This window comes from Esox lucius, chromosome 12, assembly GCF_011004845.1.
Source record: "Esox lucius isolate fEsoLuc1 chromosome 12, fEsoLuc1.pri, whole genome shotgun sequence".
Classification (NCBI taxonomy): domain Eukaryota; kingdom Metazoa; phylum Chordata; class Actinopteri; order Esociformes; family Esocidae; genus Esox; species Esox lucius.
Genome location: NC_047580.1, coordinates 10,955,130 through 10,976,970, shown reverse-complemented (window position 1 = coordinate 10,976,970; position 21,841 = coordinate 10,955,130). Strand labels below are relative to the sequence as shown.

Sequence of the window (21,841 nt, the reverse complement as noted above, 5' to 3'; positions counted from 1 at the left end):
CATCTCAGCGAGCTAAGCCTGTTAGCAAGAGTTTTTGCTCATATGTTTTCGTCTTTGTGGAATAAAGAAAATCCATTTGTATGATCCAACCTCTTCTGGGTTTACATATCCATAATTTAGCAGAAGCTCTTATTCAGAGTAGCTTACAGTAGTGAGGGCCAACATTTTCATACTTTTTTTGTTTGCTTTATACTGGCCCCCTGTGGGAATTCAGCCCACAACTCTGTCACTGCATACTCCATACTCTACCAACAGAGCTGAATGAATTGCTGCCCCTCGGTTGTGAAAAGGTAAAAACAACTGGGCCAGGACAGAAATCTAGTACAGCTAAAGGATGTCTAGACGGACCTACAGGATAGAGATTGTTTCCCAAATGTATTCAAGAGGAATATCTGCACATTCAGGAAGTCCGAATCCTTTACACAGTTCTCTTGTCAGTAATTTGTGAGGTTTGTCAGCAAACGTAAAGTGTTTTGTTTGGTATAAAGAAATCATGGCAGTTTTTAATGAACTTTAGTCGCTTAGGCAAGTTAGAGATTGTTTGACTGGCGCCATACAGTATAGATCTCTATGTTTTTCTCTATCTGTCTCCAGTGCAGACTTAAATCCACTCATGTTCAGAATGATCCCCTTGGCTCCTACAGGACTTTACTTGAACCCCTTATTTATAACCTTCCCCTCTGTGGTCAGAAATCTCCAACTCTCACTTCCTTAAAGCTAAATCCAGTCATTTGCTCATCACTCTTAATTATTCCAGAGAACACTCTCTGTTTCTCCGTCAGTGTGCCTGTCTGTCCATCTGTTAAGGCTGGGCAGATATTTCCTGGACAGGTCAAAAGGTCACAGAAAAGAGCTCTAATCATGATTAATAATCAGCAATAATAGCTGAGCATTGTACTTTTTGGTTGCAACAGAGGTCCATCGCACTATGCATGCAAAACCCATTCCTCCCTCCCACTCTCTCACTCGCTGTTACGAAACTGATTATACTTCTTCAGCTCGACTCAGGATTCATGTCTCACAGAAAGCGTAATAACAACACCCTCACACACACAATTAACCTTTTCACTTTGTTTATTTTAGAGGCTATTAATGAAAAACTGAGTCAGGGTCAACCACAGTGAAATCTAATACTAGAGGGAAAGAAACCTGGAACCAGCAATGACACACACAACCACAAAACACACACCAGCAACAAGCAACCACACTTGTTTTCGTTGGTGTGGATGGAGCAAGAGTGGGCAGTCAGCAGAGAGCTCACAAAATGTTGACTTCAAACTTCAATGTATGTCGAGTCCCCCAAAAGGTTGAATAATGACTTTCTTTGCACCGATTTGCTAACTCTGGTAGCCTTGGTGCCGGAGTCATTGGTACACTCTACTTAACCTTTGTCGATGACAACCCTAACCCACCGCCACTAGCTTACTTGACATTAAACAGCACAGTTTAAATTTTTAATCTTAACACTATCTTAGGCCCAGTGTTAAAGGTAGACTCAGTGAAGCGACGTTAGCGCAAACAGCATAGCACACAGTATCTGCACGTGTTTGCGAGTTAACTTCTCCTTGTCGTAGAGTGGCAGCTGCTGGACCAAAACAGCTGAGACCTTGTGCATCGCCACACAACACCCTCAGTTTTCACAGAAATTCACCCAGTGTGCAGTTTGCTTTCTGCCGCTGCCAGTCTAAACGGTTAGCCAACCAGTTCTTTGTAACATTTGCGGACTGAATTCAACCCAAACTAGGTAAAAAACAGACATTTGTCAGTAACGTAAAATGTCAACCTGAGATCTGGTTGGAGACAGACAGGACTGGGGAGATGTTCCATGCCTCAGTCACAGTGTCTGCTCCAAAATGGTCCAGGCTACACTCAGGTCAGATTGTGTTGCTGAAACGCAAGGCATGCAAGATGCAGCTGGCTAGGCTACAACAGCCCCTCCTCCCTGTCCCCGTTTGTCTAGAATGACTTTTGACCTATTCGCGTGGAAGTGTGTGCGTTACCGCACACACACAGGCAACTTGTGCATGATACAGTGCAATAATAGAGTACTTATAGCACTATAGGACTTTGGAGAGTAGTTTGGGAGGGGGGTGGGGTCCTCAATGAGATCCAGATTGAGAAAGGATCTCACTGAGACCAGGTTGGGGAGCTGTTCATTTGACCTTCACCCACGCAGAGCACTTCACTTTGGAAAATGTCTGATTGCGCATGTTTCTGTGTATGTATATATGCGTGTGTGTGTGTGTGTGGTGAGTGGGAAAGGCACAGAGTAGCTTCATCCTGCCTCCTTGATTACAGTTCTTCAGATCCAGATTAGACAACCTATCATGGACCAGCAATCAATCATCGGGGTCACCATATAAAACTGGGTAGTAATGGCTTTGCACATGCAGGCCAGGACAGCGCCTGAGAGCCAATACCAACCTGCAGGAGCACAGATAAGAAAAACAAGCAACAAACCAGGCAAAAAGTTGCCCCAATCCCAACCATTCTTCCAGATGTATTTTTGTTAAGCTTTTGTATTTTTTAATCAGCATCATCCATGTGCGCGCACACGTTCCCTGTGTCAGTCTCTCATCTCCTCTGGGCTGAGGCTTGTCTGGGCTTGTCCACAGAACAAACAGTAACACAGCAATACAGCGGTGAACTGAACACATTTACACAACCATGCTCCACTACATAACACATTACCCTGGCAGACAAATCTAAAATGTGTCAGCTGGGAGTCCAAAGAGGTGGAACCATTTGAAGGCTCTTTACTGTGCCGTGAAAAAGTAGTCTATAACCAGCAGTTGTCCAATGTCAGAGAGTAAAAATACATGACAGACCCCAGCATTAAACTGATGACAGATGCTTGTTGTGGATAAACCACTTGTTACTCTGAGTGCCTACTAAGCCCACCAAAACCTAAGTTGAGATATATCTAATATACACTCACCTAAAGGATTATTAGGAACCCCTGTTCAATTTCTCATTAATGCAATTATCTAATCAACCAATCACATGGCAGTTGCTTCAATGCATTTAGGGGTGTGGTCCTGGTCAAGACAATCTCCTGAACTCCAAACTGAATGTCAGAATGGGAAAGAAAGGAGATTTAAGCAATTTTGGGCGTGGCATGGTTGTTGGTGCCAGACGGGCCGGTCTGAGTATTTCACAATCTGCTCAGTTACTGGGATTTTCACGCACAACCATTTCTAGGGTTTACAAAAAATGGTGTGAAAACGGAAAAACATCCAGTATGCGGCAGTCCTGTGGGCGTAAATGCCTTGTTGATGCTAGAGGTCAGAGGAGAATGGGCCGACTAATTCAAGCTGATAGAAGAGCAACTTTGACTGAAACAACCACTCGTTACAACCGAGGTATGCAGCAAAGCATTTGTGAAGCCCCAACACGCACAACCTTGAGGCGGATGGGCTACAACAGCAGAAGACCCCACCAGGTACCACTCATCTCCACTACAAATAGGAAAAAGAGGCTACAATTTGCACGAGCTCACCAAAATTGGACAGTTGAAGACTGGAAGAATGTTGCCTGGTCTGATGAGTCTCGATTTCTGTTGAGACATTCAGATGGTAGAGTCAGAATTTGACGTAAAAAGAATGAGAACATGGATCCATCATGCCTTGTTACCACTGTGCAGGCTGGTGGTGCTGGTGTAATGGTGTGGGGGATGTTTTCTTGGCACACTTTAGGCCCCTTAGTGCCATCGTTTAAATGCCACGGCCTACCTGAGCATTTTTTCTGACCATGTCCATCCCTTTATGACCACCATGTACCCATCCTCTGATGGCTACTTCCAGCAGGATAATGCACCATGTCACAAAGCTCGAATCATTTCAAATTGGTTTCTTGAACATGACAATGAGTTCACTGTACTGAAATGGCCCCCACAGTCACCAGATCTCAACCCAATAGAGCATCTTTGGGATGTGGTGGAACGGGAGCTTTGTGCCCTGGAGGTGCATCCCACAAATCTCCATCAATTGCAAGATGCTATCCTATCAATATGGGCCAACATTTCTAAAGAATGCTTTCAGCACCTTGTTGAATCAATGCCACGTACAATTAAAGCAGTTCTGAAGGCGAAAGGGGGTCAAACACAGTATTAGTATGGTGTTCCTAATAATCCTTTAGGTGAGTGTATATGGTACTTTAAGTAGAAATAAAATGTATCTCTTGTTTTAACCATTTATTTTCATTTCCGGAAAATGTATTTCTCTGCTGGGCTTAATAGGTACCAACCTTTTAGTCTATGGATCTTCCATATAAGCTCATCTCAAGACAAAATTTTGCACTTAAAGCAACAGATCATTAAAATATGCGCTTACAACATTTTAATGTTCATCAATACATGTAAAAAAATATATTGTATGAGACTGAACTTCAAAGTATCCCTTTATGGGATAATGCAGGTCTAACTGTGTAAAGTAGGCTTTTAGAATGCAAGCAAAAAATACCTATGCCATTTGTTTCAATACAAATTATCCAAATGGGCTTAATAGGAACAACAACTGCTGTATATTAAAGACAGAAAATCTCATTATTTTACTAATATAGTTTGCAATAAATGTATCAGAGATAAGTACATAGAAGAGCCAAAACATGACCACTCACAGATGAAGCAAATAACATTGATCATCTCCTAACAATGGCACATGTCAAGGTCTGGGTAGATTAGATGGCATAATCATCGTGTTGGATCCAGGAGAAATTGGCAGGAGTAAAGACCTCGGTGACTTTGACAATGGCTAAATTGTTACAGCCAGACGACTGGGTCAGAGCAAATCTGCAACGGCAAGGTTTGTGGGGTGCTCCCGGTCAGCAGTGGTCAGTACCTAACGACTGTGGTTCAAGGAAGGACAAACCCAAAACCGGCAATAGGGTGTTGGAAATCGAAGGCACCTCAATGCGCAAGGCCCATAAAGGCCACCCCATCTGGTCCGAACCGACAGGAGGTCTACAGTGGCACAAGTCAAAAACAATAGTTATGATTATTGGAGGAATGTGTCACAACACAGCAGCCTGCTCGTTTAGTGTGCCCAAGATGACCATGTGATGTGACCGACTGTGTTGGGCAATGTTCTGCATGGAAACCCTGGGTCCGGGCATTCATGTAGATGTCAATTTGACATGTGCCGCCTACCTAAATATTGTTGCAAACCAGGTACACCTCTTCATGGCAGTGGTATATCCTGATGGCAGTGTCCTCTTGCTGCAGGATAATGTGTCCTGCCACACTGCACACATTGTTTGGGAATGGTTTGAGGAACGTGATGAAGAGTTCAAGGTGTTGCCCCGGCCTCCAAATTCCCCGGATTTCAATCCGACTGAGCATCAGTGGGATGTACTGGACCAACAAGTCAAATCCACAGTGGCTCCAACTTGCAGCTTACAGGACTTGAAGGTACCACAGGACACCTTCAGGGATCTTGTAGAGCCCATGCCTCAGCAGGTTGGCACCATTTTGGCAGCACATGGAGGACCAACAGCATATTAGGCACATGTTCATAACGTTTTGGCTCATCAGTATATAAACTGAAACTACAAAATCATGCAAAGTTCATACTGATCATTATGAAAAGCATTTTGGTTATTTTCATTTTGACTTTGCATGATTTTGTCTGAACACAACCAATGTTTATCTCATAAAATGTATATGTATGTACTATAATTGATTGGGTTTTTGTTTTTATTGTGATAGAAGATTTGTGTTTTCACCATCGATAATTGTTATTACACGATTATCGATTACAAAGTACTATCAAATAGCTTCTGTTGGGGGCGAGCAATATAAACGATGCTATGGCACCAGCTCCACACAGCTCTGTGTTAGAGTGGAATGCATAGAGGTAGGCCATCAGTTACTTCAAACAATGTATGTATTTACACATATTGTAGATATTTGTTGTTATTCCCCAGATTAAGAATACTTACACAAGAAATATACAAATATATGAAAAATCTGAGTATCTGGACTTCTACACACCAACTTTTCTGCAACTTGCATGAAGTAGTAGCACATGGTCATCCATAAGTTATTAATGTCATATCTGACTGGCTTAAAATAAAAATGCATATGGATATAAACAAGCAGATATTGACATTAGTAGAGACAGCATCACAAAAACATATTTTTTCTCTTTTTGATTTAGGTACAAATGCAAGTGACCTTAAAGGGTATGTGGGCTTAATAGGTATGCTTACCCTATTTGAAGAGTTTCACCCCAGCATTAATACAGACATAGCAATTCAGGGAACACATAGTACTTAGCAATACCAGATAAATTAAATAGAATTAGCATACACAAAGCAATGGCTGTTTGAATGCGAGCAGAGGGTGATGAAGAGATAATCTGAAAAGGAAAACAGTATAGCTCAAGGTTTTGGCAATTACCTAATATGCTAGAGTCTAATGAACTTGGGGATATTATTGTCATGTCGCTTCTGTCCAGAACGAAGGAAGTTAGAGGTTGTTTAGCAAGCCAATGCTAACTAAGATATACTTCCAGTTGTTGCACTAACTCAAGCTTGCAATTACACAAACTCTGGGTATCAACTTCCTTCAAAACTGAACAGAGAGACATATATATACAATCCCAGTCTTACTCTGGGGAAGTAGATAAAGAGACCCACTGACAAATCCCTTTAAAGTAACCACATGGGCCTCTACAAGTATGACCAAAAGATTATGTAAGGTTATGTTATGCAACCTCCGTTAGCAAGGCCTGGCCAGTGCGGTTGTTATACTGAAGAACATGGCATAGTAAACATGTTATCACCATATAGAGGGGAAAAAGGTGGATTCAAATCAGGCCAAGTGGGAAGGTGAAAGGTGAACATGGCAGGAGCTCTGTTGGCCAGCCCTCCCAAGCACACACAAACACATTCATTTCTCACCCACACATCACTAACATGGTGAAACACACAGAAACGCTAAAAATGCAATCGTCACTAAATTGGAGCCAGCTCAATCTTGCTTCATGCTCCGCTCTCGTCATACATGACACCTTGTGTGTGAACTTGACATTGGACTCCATCTCTCTCAGCTCTCTCCCAGCACAGGGTATTTTCTTAACGCATAGCCACATTAATCACACACAAAGACACAGCTCCCCTCCTTTACAGACAACTGCGCCAATCTAAGAAGATTAAAAAAAATTATGAATACAACATTTTAAAAGATCCTAACCTCCGCATGCCTCCAGCCGTTCCCAGACTTCTGGTTTGTTATGTAACAGTGTTATCAGAGTGCTGGCTGGCCTACGGGCTGACCATATCCCAGAACAGACACATATCTCTTGCTTTCTGACTGCAGCCTGCATCCAGACCGATGTGTGTGTAATCCATATTTGTGTATTTGTGGGGACCAGGGGTCTGCACAACCATAGAAAAACCTGAGGAACAGGCAAGATGCCATTTCCAGCTGAGATGTTAGGTTCAGGGAAAATCATACAATTGGGCATAGTGTTAGAATTACTTAGATGTTTAGGCAGTACCACTTAGGTTTAGACGTTATGGCTAAGTTTAGTTTAAGGATAAAAGTTAGGATATTGAGGTTAAGGTTAGTGTATGGTTAAACATCAGAAATAGGGGATAGGAAACACAGATTTTTGGGTCAGGGTTAGGTCTCAGGTCCCCACAAGAATAGAAAAATAAATGCGTGTGTGAGTGTGTTGCTTCAGCAGATTCCTATCAGAGAGAGTGCAGTGTGTGTGTGTGTGTGTGTCACAGCAACAGAGAAAACAGCCTTGAGCTTCTCTCGCTCTGCTAGCCACTGACACAACAGCTACAAACGACTGAGAAAAAATAACATATAAACACAGACACACACACACACAGACACACATACACACAGAGGTTTGTCTAGCAATGGAGAGCACAGGCCTGGCTTACTGAAGACCGGGTTTAGGTCAAGACTATAGATTACAGGAAGACACTAATCCTTTCATTTGATTATGAGATATGGTTTAAGTAGCAGGAGTTAATCCCCAGGCCATAACAATGACATTCAGATTATAAGGAGATCAAAAAGTATATAACCTTGCATTTCCACTCCAGATGCTTCAGAAAATAGAAACCTATCTTCATGGACACAATGTCCATGTGATCGATCAAGTAAGTCTCCATGAAGTGATACATGGATCTAAATGTGTGTGGTAAGTCACAGTTTTAAAGGCAGTGACACAAGCCATTAATTCCTGTGAACTGATTTTTGAATTGACTAATCTTGTGATTGGTTTATAAGCCAACTAGTCCATCGAATTATTGGTTTAGGTTGATCAGTTAACCATTCCATATCTCCCATTCCCAATCATGACCTTATTCTAGAAATCTGACCGTCTTGAGAAAAATACAGAACCATTCTGATTCTGAAACCCTTCTCAAGAATCCAAAAGCGGACATCAAACCAAACCTCCCCCACAAAATGAATACCCAAACCACGGGGGGAACCAAATGAAATCCATCAGTTCAGAGTCAATTCCAATTCATCTAGCTTGTGTCATTAGTCATGCTTTGCCCACCTGCGTCGGGGGACGGGTATGTAGGAAGAGGGATGGGGGTATTTCTCTTCAGGTGGAACTTGATGTCCATTTGTTGTCTGGCAACTGCCTGTCACAAGCGGGGTTGTGGCCTCCAAGTGCATCTGTTTGTCCCCCTCCTGCCCATTGGGGACTAGGCAGTGTGTGTGACTGAGGTTAAGGACATCAGTTCGACCGCTGGATCTCTCATCAGCCTCGCCACCATAACCTCCCTGAAGAATGGAGAACAATGCACACAAATGAATTAGCTCTCAGATGAAAGTCTCACAACTGATATAGTAGAGCTTTTTGCGGCCTGTAGTAAAGAAAATGCACGGTTCATTATGTAGTTTTAGTCACCATTTGTTTAACTGATTATTTGAACGCATTTTCTGGGAGGAGATGTAGGTAGGGGATAGCAGGTTGGGTTTTTGAGGGAATATAAAAAGTTCTGAATCGGCCCAACCAATAGGAGAAGCTGACAAGCCTGTCTGCTGTTTAAGAAGCATATTAACCCTATGTACACCTCTCCAATATCAAAATCTGCTAACACTTTTGATTATAAAACATGAAAAAAGTTATACATATAAGATTACAGAACAAAAATGTATTGTTTCTAAAAAAAAATATATATATGACATTAACTAAACTCTTCAGTGGTAGGTCATTGGCCCCTTCCTCTAATTATAAGCTATTTTGAACTATGTAGATTTACGTCTGTAAATGTATAGGAAAACACAACTGTGATGTATTGAAATATTGTATGTTTAATTTTTCTCACTCAAAGCCGGTTTAAAAATAGTCTACCTCCCTGCTGAAAGCTATGTGGGAGGGGAAATTTGTTTGTAGTCCCAACCCTCTTTTTCCTTTAAACTTTGAACATGCAATAGCCGCCATTTTAACAAATTATATTCGTCATACATACTAGTTGCAATTCATAGGATATAACTAACTTGGGTTAGTTGCACAGTATTGTAAAATGTCTGATGTCTTTTCACTTAGAAAAGTAACCAATTTACGTCAAACATTTAGCTTTTTTAGCCAAGGCAAGAAAAAAGTAAAACCGGGCTAGTTCGGTACTCCCCCGTTAATGCAATAGTATAGGCTTTTCCGCAACAATGTCGCAAATGTGAAAACTTGATAGAAACAAGATTTAAGACGTAAGAAACTAACACCATTACACAAATCACACTTTTCTAATATAAACAACTCACTGTTATAATAAAACAAATGCTCAAGTTCAGCATGAACGTAACTGCTATGACAGTGTAATAGCACGTACTTTATTCAGTTGGGGGTATTTTTCACTCCCTGACGACAGGTCATTCCCATTTAGGATGCTGTCCTGGCTTGTAAATTCTCCTGAAGAACCATCGTCCAGCACGAATTTGTAGAAAATAGCTCCTGTTGTGGAACTGTTTTTGCATGCGAGAAAAACACCGCTGTCCGCAGTGGCAGCGACTCCCATTTCGCGTCCTTTGGAACCCTTTGCATGCTGGTCCATACCGGCTTGTTTCGAAGCGCTACCGACCCGTATTCCAATGGTAGACATGTCAAGCAGACGTTTAGAATTCATTTTAGGATCGGACAGGTGGGGAGTTAAGAACGATTACCCGCTTTCTACAGATTTTAGTGCATCGGGAATAAACTACATTTAATGGGATTGTCTTGAAACGATCTACTTTACCGCTATTCTGAGGTATGGACCTCTCTGCGTCCCGAGACACCCAAAATCCGACCAGGTCAAGGGGAGATGATTAAAGATTATATTTTTTGCTTTTTTTCCAACAAAAAATGCCACACCCCCACTCTACTGCGCGTGCAGCTCGTGCAGCCAGGCGAGATTCGCAGAGCTCCGCCTTCAATTCACTCCTATTGGTTGTCAGAATACATAAACAGTCAATGTTGGCACGCGGCCATCTCAAGTCAGCAGCCCATTGGGTAGTTTGGACCGTGTCATAAACTTTTTGTCTGCGAAGATTGGGGGTGTGTCACTTCAGTTTGCCCTTTGCCGGCCGGTGAAAAAGGGTAGAAATGAAAACCTTAAGCCTAGAATCAGTGTCTGCTGTAGGCTACGTGTAGAGCGTAGCAGCCACTGGATTCACATCTTGACAGAATAATTGTCAGTCGTTTTCTCACTAGGTATGTTAAGACAAAATAGCCTTTGACTTTATCATGACGTTATCACTGTACCCAATTGTGGTCGTAAAAAGGCTGTTTTATCTATTTAATCAATATTTAAGTCAATTAAGAACCATTTCTCATGTTCAATGATGCCCTGGCCAAAGGCCTTTAATTGCAAGATGATGAACACAAAACGTAATAAGTGATTTACAAAACACCAATCTACATGCTTTTTTATGTAGACCTATCAACGTTTAAGGGGGTACTAAATGTTAAATAAGTGATATATTTTGGTGGTTTAACAGAAATAGATTGTTTTACGGTTCAACACTGCCATTGAAATTCACTACTTAAAGTCACCTTGAAAGGTGTTTCAATATCATCAAGGGAAGGGTTCTTCATTCATTCCCTTCTGTATGTCTATATGGTGTAAAGCCTCATAGTCTGCAAACTTAGCTACAGCAAGTTAAATATCAATTAAAGTAATGGCTGCATGTTAAAATGTTAATTATATGGCCAAATCATCTTTAAGTTAATAATACCAAAAATGTAGTATGTTTCATGATTTTTTTTAACTTTCTCACATGCCCTGATTATAATCACAAAATGACTGGAAGATTTTTAACACTGTAACACATTTTACCCACTGCTAAAATTAATGTGAACAATCCGCCTACCCCAAATCTTTTACCTGAAAAACCAGGAGTTAGATTAAATAAATGTATGTACTTAGCTTACAATGCAAAGTGTTGGTCCCTATGAAAATGCCACACCCCCACTCTACTCTGTGTGCAGTTCATGCAGCCAGATGAGATTCTCAGGGCTCCACCTTCAATTCACTCCTATTGGTTGTCAGAATACATAAACAGTCAATGTGGGCATGCAGCCATCGCAAGCCAGCAGCACAGAGATGAGTGCAATACTTGCATTATCTGACGTGCAACGGAATAGCTAGAGGGTGACGAAACCAGGCAGTGCTGTTTGAATTCCATCATATCAACCCAGGACAGTGCTGAGACACTTTGCACTTCCTTCTGAAAGACCCCTGGTACTGTCAGAAGGCTTACCGCAGGCCCTGACAGAGACATGGATTTCTACAGGGAACATTGCCAAGACAGCTGCTCTTTCTTTCTTAATAAATGTTTTCCTACAGTCCGAGAGCATCTGGCCATTGTGGTGGTGGCCCTAATCTAAAATATGTTTTTCTCTTCTCTCTTTCACTGACCTGTCAATGTCTTTTGTTAAATCTCATGCTATTAACATAAGCTTTATAGGGTTTACAAGGTGTGCAGTGGTCTGTCACTGCCTCACAGTACAGCTACATCATTGCTGAGCGGTTGCATTGAGGCAAGGCCTCATACCCATTTTGTCAAGGCTATTCCCCTTGTCATTGCTGAAAATTATAATGTGTTCTCATTCAATCTACCAAGTTAAGTAACTGTAAATACAATTAAAAGATTGACAAGCTCATTTCCCGATGACTACCTCCTGACAACTATCTTTGGTTAATTTCCTTCCAGAACTTTTTTTTCTCTCCTTTACTCTTTTGACCTCACCCTTTGCCAGTCACCTCCTACTCACAAGGCAGGCCATGCTCTTTGCTTCATCTTAACTAGTGTATCAATGCCTCAGAGTTTCATTTTTCCTCACTTCAATCCATTCAAATTATGATTCTTTCATTTGCAGAAATGTCTGTCTGTAAACATAGCTCACTGCAATGCCCCTCAAGATCTCTGAGAGCTACTTTGTCTCCTTTCTTTTTCTCTATTATAACACTATACTCTATACTATACGCTATTGCGACCTGTTCAAAAACACATGACCATCCCTTCCCTAATGCTTTCTCCTCTATCCTATCAACTGTCCTATATGCTATATCATTCTCCCCTTTGTTTCTTTATTCAGCCTCTTTGACCTGACTCCCTCTCCACATTGCTCTCCTTGTCCTCTTTCCTACCTGCCAGCTCAGCTGTACCTAGTGCTTTGTGTCTAAGTGACTCACTGCGAGCTCAGTGAAAAGTTACTTGTCAACCACTTGAAAAAGAAAATTGATTACATCTGTACCTAATTCAATCAGCCTTTTGAGTCCACAGGGCATTCACACACTGAACCCGTCTATGCTTTAACCTCTATTCACTCTCCTCAGATGAAATCCTGCAACTACTGATGTTTGGATGTCTGACAACCTGCCCCCCCTCAACCTAATCCCGTTCTCCCTTCTCCAGATTATCTCTGGAGGTATTTTCCCATTCCTCACTTTGATCTGATCTGATAATACCTGGCCTCTCCATGCATTTCTTTTGACTTCAAGCATTGCTTTACTCTTTAACAAAACCAATTATTGGCCCTTCTAATATCAGAAACTGCAGAATTGTATCCTGCCCGTCTTTCCTTACAAAATCACATGAGTGTTGGTTCTTTATATCTTTTTTACCACTATTTTTCCCAAAATAATCACCAACACCCTAACCAGTCAGAAATAAAAATGGGTCATTCAACTGAAACCACTCTCATTGGTGTCACAGAGGCTCTGAACATTGCCCAACCCGACTCTCTTCTCTGTTCTCATCCTCCTAGATCTATCCGATGCTCTTGACAGTGAATCATCAAATCCTCTTTTCTGACCTCTCAGGGCTGGGCATTACAAGCTGTGCAGACTCGTGACTTGCATCTCACTGCTCCTACAAGTTAACATGAAGAGGAATTGTATTGAGAATACTGCCAAAATGTTTCTATAAACAGCATACAACTCACAAATGTGGGCCATAATTCGTAAATGCACAGAATACAATCCACAAATGTAAATCATGATCTGTAAATACACAGCAACAAATCCATGATTGTAAACCATAATTTGTATGTACACAGCATTACACTCACAAATGCATAGTTGGAATTGTAAAAAAAAAAAAAAAAAGAACAAATGTAAGTCACTATCCACAAACAAACTCTACCTGACTCCCCCAAATCCATAATCCCTGTGTGGAGCAATGGGTAGGGCGCTTGCCTTCAGAGCTGAACAATGCCGAATTGAAACACAGCATAGACATTTTGTGCAAATTTGTAATGTATAATGTATGTATGTAATGGTACTTTTGTACCATTTGTAACATATGATACATTTGTTTGGCGTTTGTAACATATTATACGTTTTAATAGCATTCATAACATATTACACATTTTAATAGTGTTCGTAACATATGTTACGTTTTAGTCAATTCATAATATATTATGGTAGCGCATTGTAATGTAACATATTATTATATGAAATTGGGTGGATTTACATAAAATATTCCATGAAGTCCTCTGAGATCAGGTTGCTGACTCTTATTTCTGAAATAGCCTTTGTATAAATGCAACCAGATGTGTCAGTCAACACTTTCGTGTTTGAATTGCTGATTTTAATTGCTTTTTGTGAATCAAGTTGTGTGCATGCATCGGTTTACATTTATGCACAGAATTTTTGCAGTTACGATCAACCGTTTAAAAAAACTGAAATGGGGCAAAAATTGTGTAATGCTAAAAAATCTGGTGGAACATCTCACAACTAATTAGGTCAGTTGGCACGGGTCTGTAATATGATTGGGTATAAAAAAGAGCATCTCAGAGAGGATGAGTCTTTCAGAAAGATGGACAGGGGTTCACCACTCTGTGAAATATTGTGCGGGAAACTGTGAAACAATTTTAAGAATAAAGTTTCTCAACATAAAAGAGTTTGGGGATCTCATTATTTTTGGAACATATTATCATTAAAAGATTCAGAGAATCTGGAGAAATCTCTATACGCCAGGGACAAGGCTAAAAACAATATTGGATGGCCGTGATCTTCAGGCCCTCAGATGGCACTGCATTAAAAACAGATATGGTTCTGTAGTGGAAATGACTGCATGGGCTCAGGAACACTTTGTAAAACCATTGTCTGTCAACACAGTATGTCTGCAAGTTAAAACTCTACCATGCAAAGTAACCATATGTAAACAAGATCCAGAAATAATGCTACCTCTGGGCCCAAGCTAATTTAAGATGGACTGAGGCAAAGTGGAAAACAGTTCTGTGGTCTGATGAATAAAAATGTGAAATAATTTTTGGGAGTCATGGAGGCAGAGTCATCCGAACTAAAGAGGAGAGGGACCTTCTGGCTTGTTATCAGTGTACAGTTCAAATGCCAGTTTTCGTGATGGTATGGGGGTGCATTAGTGCACATAGCATGAGCATGGCATTGCAGCTCTGTGAAGGCACCATCAATGCTGATCAATATATACAGGTTTTGGAGTAACATATGCTGCCACCCAGACAAGGCCTTCCCTTTTTCAGGGAAGGCCTTGCTTATTTCAGCAAGACAATGCCAAACCACATTCTGCATGTATCCCAACAGCATGGCTCTGTAGTAAAAGAGTCCGGGTACTAAGCTGGCCTGCCTGCAGTCTAGACCTGTCACCCATTGAAAACATTTGACGGATTACGAAATGAAAAATACAACAAAGGAGACCCCAAACTGTTGATCAGCTGAAATCATTTATCAAGCAAAACATTTCACTTTCAGAACTACAGCAACTGGTCGCCTCAGTTCCCAAATGCTTACAGTGTTGTTAGAAGAAGAGGTGATGCAACACAGTGGTAAACATGCCCGTGTCCCAACTTTTTTTCAACATTTGATGTGTTGTTTTTGTAAAAAGAAATTGTTAAATATATGGATTAAATGATTTGCACATTGCATTCTGTTTTTATTTGCATTTTACACAGCCTCCCAAATTTCTTGGAAACGGGGTTGTACAAAAAGCAAGGCTGCTAATTTACGGTTATGTTCACGGACTAGCTGTGTTGAAATTGAAAAACATCAAAGCACTTCAACCTGGGCTTGCGATTCCAATCCATTGAGGGCGTCTCTATCGACAATGTAACTTACTATAATAATATAATTGTATCTAAATATCTACGCCTTATTTATCCATAACCATGGGAAGTAGGGGTGCTGTGGGTGCAGTAGCAATGTGTCATTGGCTCAGCAATGCCAGGTGAGATTCCGAATCGTTTGTATGTCCTGGTTGAAACTGACATTGCTACAATTTAGTTGCAGGCGTTATACATCCTTTTGTAAAAACATATAGAATAGATACGAGTACTTCTGGAGTAAGTACATAATGTTTAATGTTTCTATTAAATGTTACTATTAAAACTGAACACGTTAATAACAATTGAGATAATTACTAGTAACTAACATTTAAATAAATGTTACAATGGGTTGCCATAAGGGTAAGGGGTTTGGAGACATGAGGCTTTAATAGAACAACGTGATAACTGACCAATGCAGACATGAGGAGAGCTGACAAGGAGGGGTGGCACTAGTTTAGGGCATGTTTGATTTTTGACTTGGGGAGGGTTGAGAAGGGGTGAGATGACTGATACTGCATTGATACTTGATATGTTGGGAGTAGCAGCCAACGTTGAGCTGCAATTGGACTTCTGTTTGATCACTGTCAACCAACCTGATAACGGCCTATGATGTGTCGAAAAAACAAGCATAAAAGATCATACTAGATGACACAGATACATTTTAAGGTGCTACTTTATTACAAAAGTAAAAACTTGAGACTTTGATATTTTATGAATGATTATAAAACATTTACAATCTTTTGCACATTTTCACAATTATATATATATATATATATATATATATATATGTTCTTATATATATTTTTTTTCACATTAAGACCCTGTGTCATATGGAAACACACTTACAACATAGGCCACAGATGCTGGCAGTCACAAAGCCAGTGGGCCTTCATACCTATCATTGGAAAATATTTCTATGAATTTTGGGAATAAGATAACCATCCTATACTTGCGCCAATGTTAAACCGCAATGTGTGATATTAACCTTTATTATTTCCACCACACAACTTTCAGTATATAACCAATAAGTGAAATAGTTCTGTATAACATCAAAACAACAATATTTCACATTACACCATTTGCTTCAACACGTAGGCAATTTATGTGAGCTTCTCTCTGTCAGTTATGTGTGTGCTAAACTGACAGGTAAATGTAAATTGATGCACAATACATTATTTGCTAAAATAGGCAGTCGCAAAGGATTTTTCCATTATTCCTTTATTTGGTCCTGGTCGGGCCATGTCTTTGTAGAATCAGTCTGGATAAACAGTTTGATTGAAAGGTCAGCAGATTTTCTCAGTCTAGCAGTGGCAGTGGTAGATGGTGCTGGATCTGTTCACTGGTCAAATCTATTGATCGGTCAAATTGCATACCAATACAAGTGTTGCGCCTCTATTGATATTGAAAGAGCGGTGTGTCATCACGACCCCCTGCCCGTTCCCCCCAGCCCCTATATTGTTTCCTGGGTCCTCAGAAGCATACATCAAAGGCCCTCCCTCACCCCAACATAACGAGGAGGGAGATAGACAGGTCTGTGTGGTTTTATTGAGGGGTGGAACAGAGGGAGGGAGGGAGGATTTTAAAGGGGATGATAGAATCCAAGTGCGCCTCCCCCTCCTATTGGCAACCGCCCAACAGCTCTTGTGCCAGTTTCAGTATTTGGCTTATGGAGATAGGGAGAAAAGAGGGTGTGTGTCTGTCTCTCTCTATCTCTCTTAATAATGTTTAAAAGAGCTAATCCAGAAATGGAATAATATATTTTTTGACAAAAACAGAAAAACAAGAAACAAACGTCCGGAAATAAATTAGGTATCACAATATTTTCGTATTTTCATTTGGTCAAAAAACATGCATTGTTTCAAGCAGAGAAATTGCACCATTAAACAAACGAGTACCGTCTCCATGGCAGTGGCATAAGCTATTTAAACACATAGCAAGATCAACAGGGTTAAAAAAAATGAAGGTAACCTGTGCATTAAGGAAATACAGAGTGCATTTCGGCAGATATACATACTTTGTCTTTAATCTAACCATACACGGCAACATCACCATGCCTCATTATAGAAGTCCAACTTCTTTAAGCTCTGTTATATCATACTGTTATTATTGACTCTTAATAAATCTCTTTCACTTGGTCCCTGAGCAGTTTCTGTCTCTCTCTACCTCTAAGTGTTATTATGCCTCTCTATCAAACCTATACTGTACCTTTTTTCCAAAATCAATTTCTACAAAGAACTACATGAGAGATTGTTTACAATAGACCAGCACAGGCTAAAGCGGTCCTTCCAGAAGACGCTCCCTGGTAATGGGATGCCCTAAACTTTATTTTCAAACCCTTCGCAGCTCTCTCAATCGACAGGCAGAGTGCGGCCCGAGAAGCAGGAGTTAAGTTCTGGCATTGACTCCAACCGGGTGAGCGAATCATGACCCTGCTACGCAGATGCCCTTCACTACCCTGCCATCCTCCGATACTCCGATATTAGCCTGGCCATGAAAGCAAACGTTCACGGCGCCCCAGAGAAATGACACATTAACTGCCTATGATGAAGCATCTCCAGTTAATACAGATGTTTAATACTTTCCCTCTTAATTTCTGTCTCTCAGGGACAGGCTGAGTAAAGGTTCTAAGTAGAGATTGTGAAATCGTTTCTGGGAACAAATCTACCCAGCCCACGCTGTGTCCCTGACCTGATGCGTCTCTGCCAACTGTGCATGCGTGTGTGCATGTGTTAGCATGTGTAATTTGCCATGCAAGTAAAATTCTCAAATAACTTTAATAACAATCTGCAGTAAATAAAAGCTGACTAAAGTATAACAAAATCAGGACTCTATGGGACACTTCGCCCCAAAATCGACTTAAACTGTGCCAGTCATTACTGTTCATTTGAGACAAAATCCTGCCAATTTCTCTCAAAGACTGTGCACCACAAAGACTGTGCACCACAAATAATTTGGTATATGGATTTAACTTGACGTTAGACTACTTTTGAGATGTGAAAAGGGAAGAGCTGGGATTAAACTATGCCTACAAGTGTCAGTTGTTGCACTGTAGTAAGTCACTGTGGTCAAGCCCAGTGGTTGTGGGTGGAAAAACAGCAGCCATTTTACCCTGCCCTATCAACCGATTGAGCTCAACTCAACTTTACAAGATCCAGTCATACATTTTGTAATGATGTCTCCCAATGTATACATTTGATAGTTGTATTTCAGATTTCCAGTGAATTTGTTTTTGTAGTTAACTCTGTTGTCACCAAAAAGTAGGCTGTCAATCAAAAGTTAGGGGTAACAACACTGAACAACAAGCATTATAGTGTACAAGAAAAAGTGTGTTGGGTTAGAGACAAGAGCACCTCCTTCAGGTCAGGGCATCCTGCTGCGCAGGTAGCAAGTTAGATTTTACTCTAATGTGTCTCCGAGGCAAATCGGCCCTGACAGCAGAAATTAACAAAATTGCTTGACTCTATGTAGTGAGCAGAGCTTAAGTCCCAACTCATGTCACTCATTTTTTAAATTTAAAATAGTTGGTTTAAAGGTTAAGGTTAGGACTAGGGTTACAGTAAAGGTAAAGGGTAAAGATTAGGGGAGAGCTTAAGCACTGGTTGTCTTAGAATATTCAGCCCCTTTGAAACGGAAGCTCTGCCATATCCATGAAGTCAACCAATCACAGAAATATCTGCCTTCAGGGCAGATCAGCCCCCAAGACGTGTTTAAGTAAGTAAAAATCCCAACTCAGTACGGGTATATATGTCAGATCTGTAAAACCATATCTGCCAGACAACGGAGAGAAGAACCCATTCGAGATGTTTGCTTAGGAAGAGCTAAGCACAGCAAACCTCCCATCCGACTTTCATTTGCTTCTATTACACAAGTCCCTGCACAAGAAGGTTTGTGTGTTTTGCTTGTGTGTTTGCGTGTAGGTGTGATATTAGTCCTCCCAATCAGCCAATAAAGCTTTAGTTCTAAACTTGAAAATACAAATAAAACAGGTACCTTCTAAAGTTGAGCAGTACCTTTCTCAAGGACACAACTGATACTGTCATTACGGGGTCAGAACTTGGAAGTAGAGCCAACCTCGAGTTTCCACACTTCCCTCTATCATGTTTGTGAGAATGCGTGTTTTCATGCACAATGATTCTTATTTACAGTTTGTGAGCGTGTGTGCCTGTGTATTTCTGATTGTGTGTCATCATGTTATTTTCTGAACAGGTCATGCTTTGTTAACCGTGCCACACTTGTACAAAAATAAATATGTGTAAAATGTCACCCAAAAGAGTGTGTCAGGTCAGGTAGGGCAAATAGTGACAGTGTCATTTAGTCCAAAAAGTGACAATTAGTCTGGTTTTAGTTTGACTGGGATGACTGGGATGATTCAGGCTGGGCCTGCCAGACTGGTACAGTGACACAGTCGGAGGCTTAGGGTGATTCTGGTTCTGTTGGTCCCATGGTGCAAATTAGGGGTAACCCCTTGAACTTGGTTCCTATTGACGATATGGCCGACCCTTGACCCACAATCAGACCTCCATGTATCAGTCAACCAAGTCTATTTCTCCTACTGGTTGAGTCCGGTGTCAGACTCTGTCTAAACCTGATGAACGCCTCACCAGCCAAACCGCCAAAATGGTCTTCTGTTATTGGACGGGGCCATGATCCAATACGGGAAACTTTGTATTACTCTATGTTAGTGACTTCTGCGGTTTGGTTTCACCCACGGGTGTCATTCATTTGAGTCCCTTTGAGGTCATCAGGTGTGGACAGGGTCAGGAGGACCCAACCGGGTCAGATCTCAGGGCGCCGGTGCCCCTGCGCTACAGGCCGGTGACATACATCTCCATCCCGTCGTTGAAGGTGAAGATGGTGGTGGTGCTGGCGCTGTTGGCCCCTTGTTTCACGTCGCTTATGGTCTCATAGAAGTTTTCCCCTCCAGGCAGGACCTTGGTTGGAGGTGCCTGGGGTACTGCTGGAGGTCCCCGTTGACCAGGTGCCCCCGGAGACGTCGCTCCCTGCTGAGGAGGCTTCTTCCTGGGCTTCAGGGTGGGGTTCAACCCCAGACCCCCGCCGTGGTCTCCCGACCGCTCGCGTTTCCGATGGGAGTCGATGGTGGCATATGCCGGGTCAGACTCGGCCACCACGCAGGAGGGCCAGGTCTTCTCACCGACTGGCTCGTAGCAGGGCTCCTCATGGGATCGGGCCTGGCCGCCCTGGACCCCCCGGCCCCGGCCCCTCGCTCCCCCGGCTGGACCGCCCCTTGCCCCGTTCCCTCCCCCGTTCCCCCCACTGCATGCATTCTCCCCCCGAGAGCCGTGGTTGCGTGGGAGGGTCTTTGCTCCATTCGTTTCCGGGGAAGATTTTTTCTTCTGGGGTTTGCACACGGTAGAGTAGGTTTCGGCGATCTGAAAACAAGACATGAGACAGGAAGAATAATGTCAATGGTCTTCGAACCATATGCAGTTCAACTGTGGCTAAACACATCTTCCACATGTCTTTTATTCAATGCAGAGAGGTCTATAACAAGACTGCTTTACAATTGGGATGGAACAGTAGCCTCGTGGTTAGAGCTGTTAAACAGTAATCAAAGGTTTGCTGGTTCTTCTAGTCCCCAAGTTGTCAATGTGTAAAAGTATGTTTCTGTCCTTGGGCAAGACAGTTAATCCCTAATTCATTTTACATGGCTTTGAATGACAATGTGTTCTGAATAAACTGTTAAAGTAGTACCTGTTAAGGTAAGGGTTAAAGTAAGGGTTTACGGCAGGGATAGGCACTGATCCTGGTCAAATGTCCTCTAAGATCATGTGGCCTATTTGAAAAGCAAATCCGGCCCTCAAGGATATTTAAACAAGGAACATTTGACCTTCTCGGGAACTATTGCCACAGATCTAATTTGGAAGGTTTCAAACCAAAAATCCTAACTTGGTGGAAATGAAGGATGACAATACGATTGACCACAATGACTTTGGTTTGCTTGACATGTTTCTAATCAATGATATCCAACAATGTCTTCTCATTAGGGACATTTTCTAATCTATGGTCCTAACAATCTTCTTTTTAGGGAAGCACACATTGTAACTTGTGATGAGGGGTTTTATTGCCCTCATCTGCTATTCCTGTCTACCGGCCTGTCTGCCTGTCTAACATGTCTGTCTGACATGTCTCTATGTCTGCCTGTCTCACATGTCTCTATGTCTGCCTGTCTCACATGTCTGTCTGACATGTCTGTCTGACATATCTCTATGTCTGCCTGTCTCACATGTCTGTCTGACATATCTCTATGTCTGCCTGTCTCACATGGCAGTCTGACATGTCTC

General features: G+C 41.6%; 2 protein-coding genes across 5 annotated transcripts in view; both read right to left on the bottom strand.

Annotated features, from left to right (window-relative positions):
* The window catches only part of si:rp71-79p20.2 (zinc finger protein 704), a 50,871-nt gene extending 40,547 nt beyond the window's left edge, over positions 1 to 10,324 (bottom strand). For both annotated transcript variants that reach the window (XM_020051846.3, XM_010875837.5), the window contains exons 1-2: positions 9,805 to 10,324; positions 8,526 to 8,755 (exon numbers count right to left, since the gene is read on the bottom strand). In XM_020051846.3, the coding sequence (XP_019907405.2) occupies positions 8,526 to 8,755; positions 9,805 to 10,098 (524 nt within the window). In that variant the 5' untranslated portion in view covers positions 10,099 to 10,324. The remainder of the gene's footprint in view (positions 1 to 8,525; positions 8,756 to 9,804) is intronic.
* Positions 10,325 to 17,753: 7,429 nt separating this feature from the next.
* The window catches only part of LOC105013946, a 51,996-nt gene continuing 47,908 nt past the window's right edge, over positions 17,754 to 21,841 (bottom strand). For all 3 annotated transcript variants that reach the window (XM_010875838.4, XM_020052025.3, XM_010875841.4), the window contains exon 9: positions 17,754 to 20,929. In XM_010875838.4, the coding sequence (XP_010874140.2) occupies positions 20,345 to 20,929 (585 nt within the window). In that variant the 3' untranslated portion in view covers positions 17,754 to 20,344. The remainder of the gene's footprint in view (positions 20,930 to 21,841) is intronic.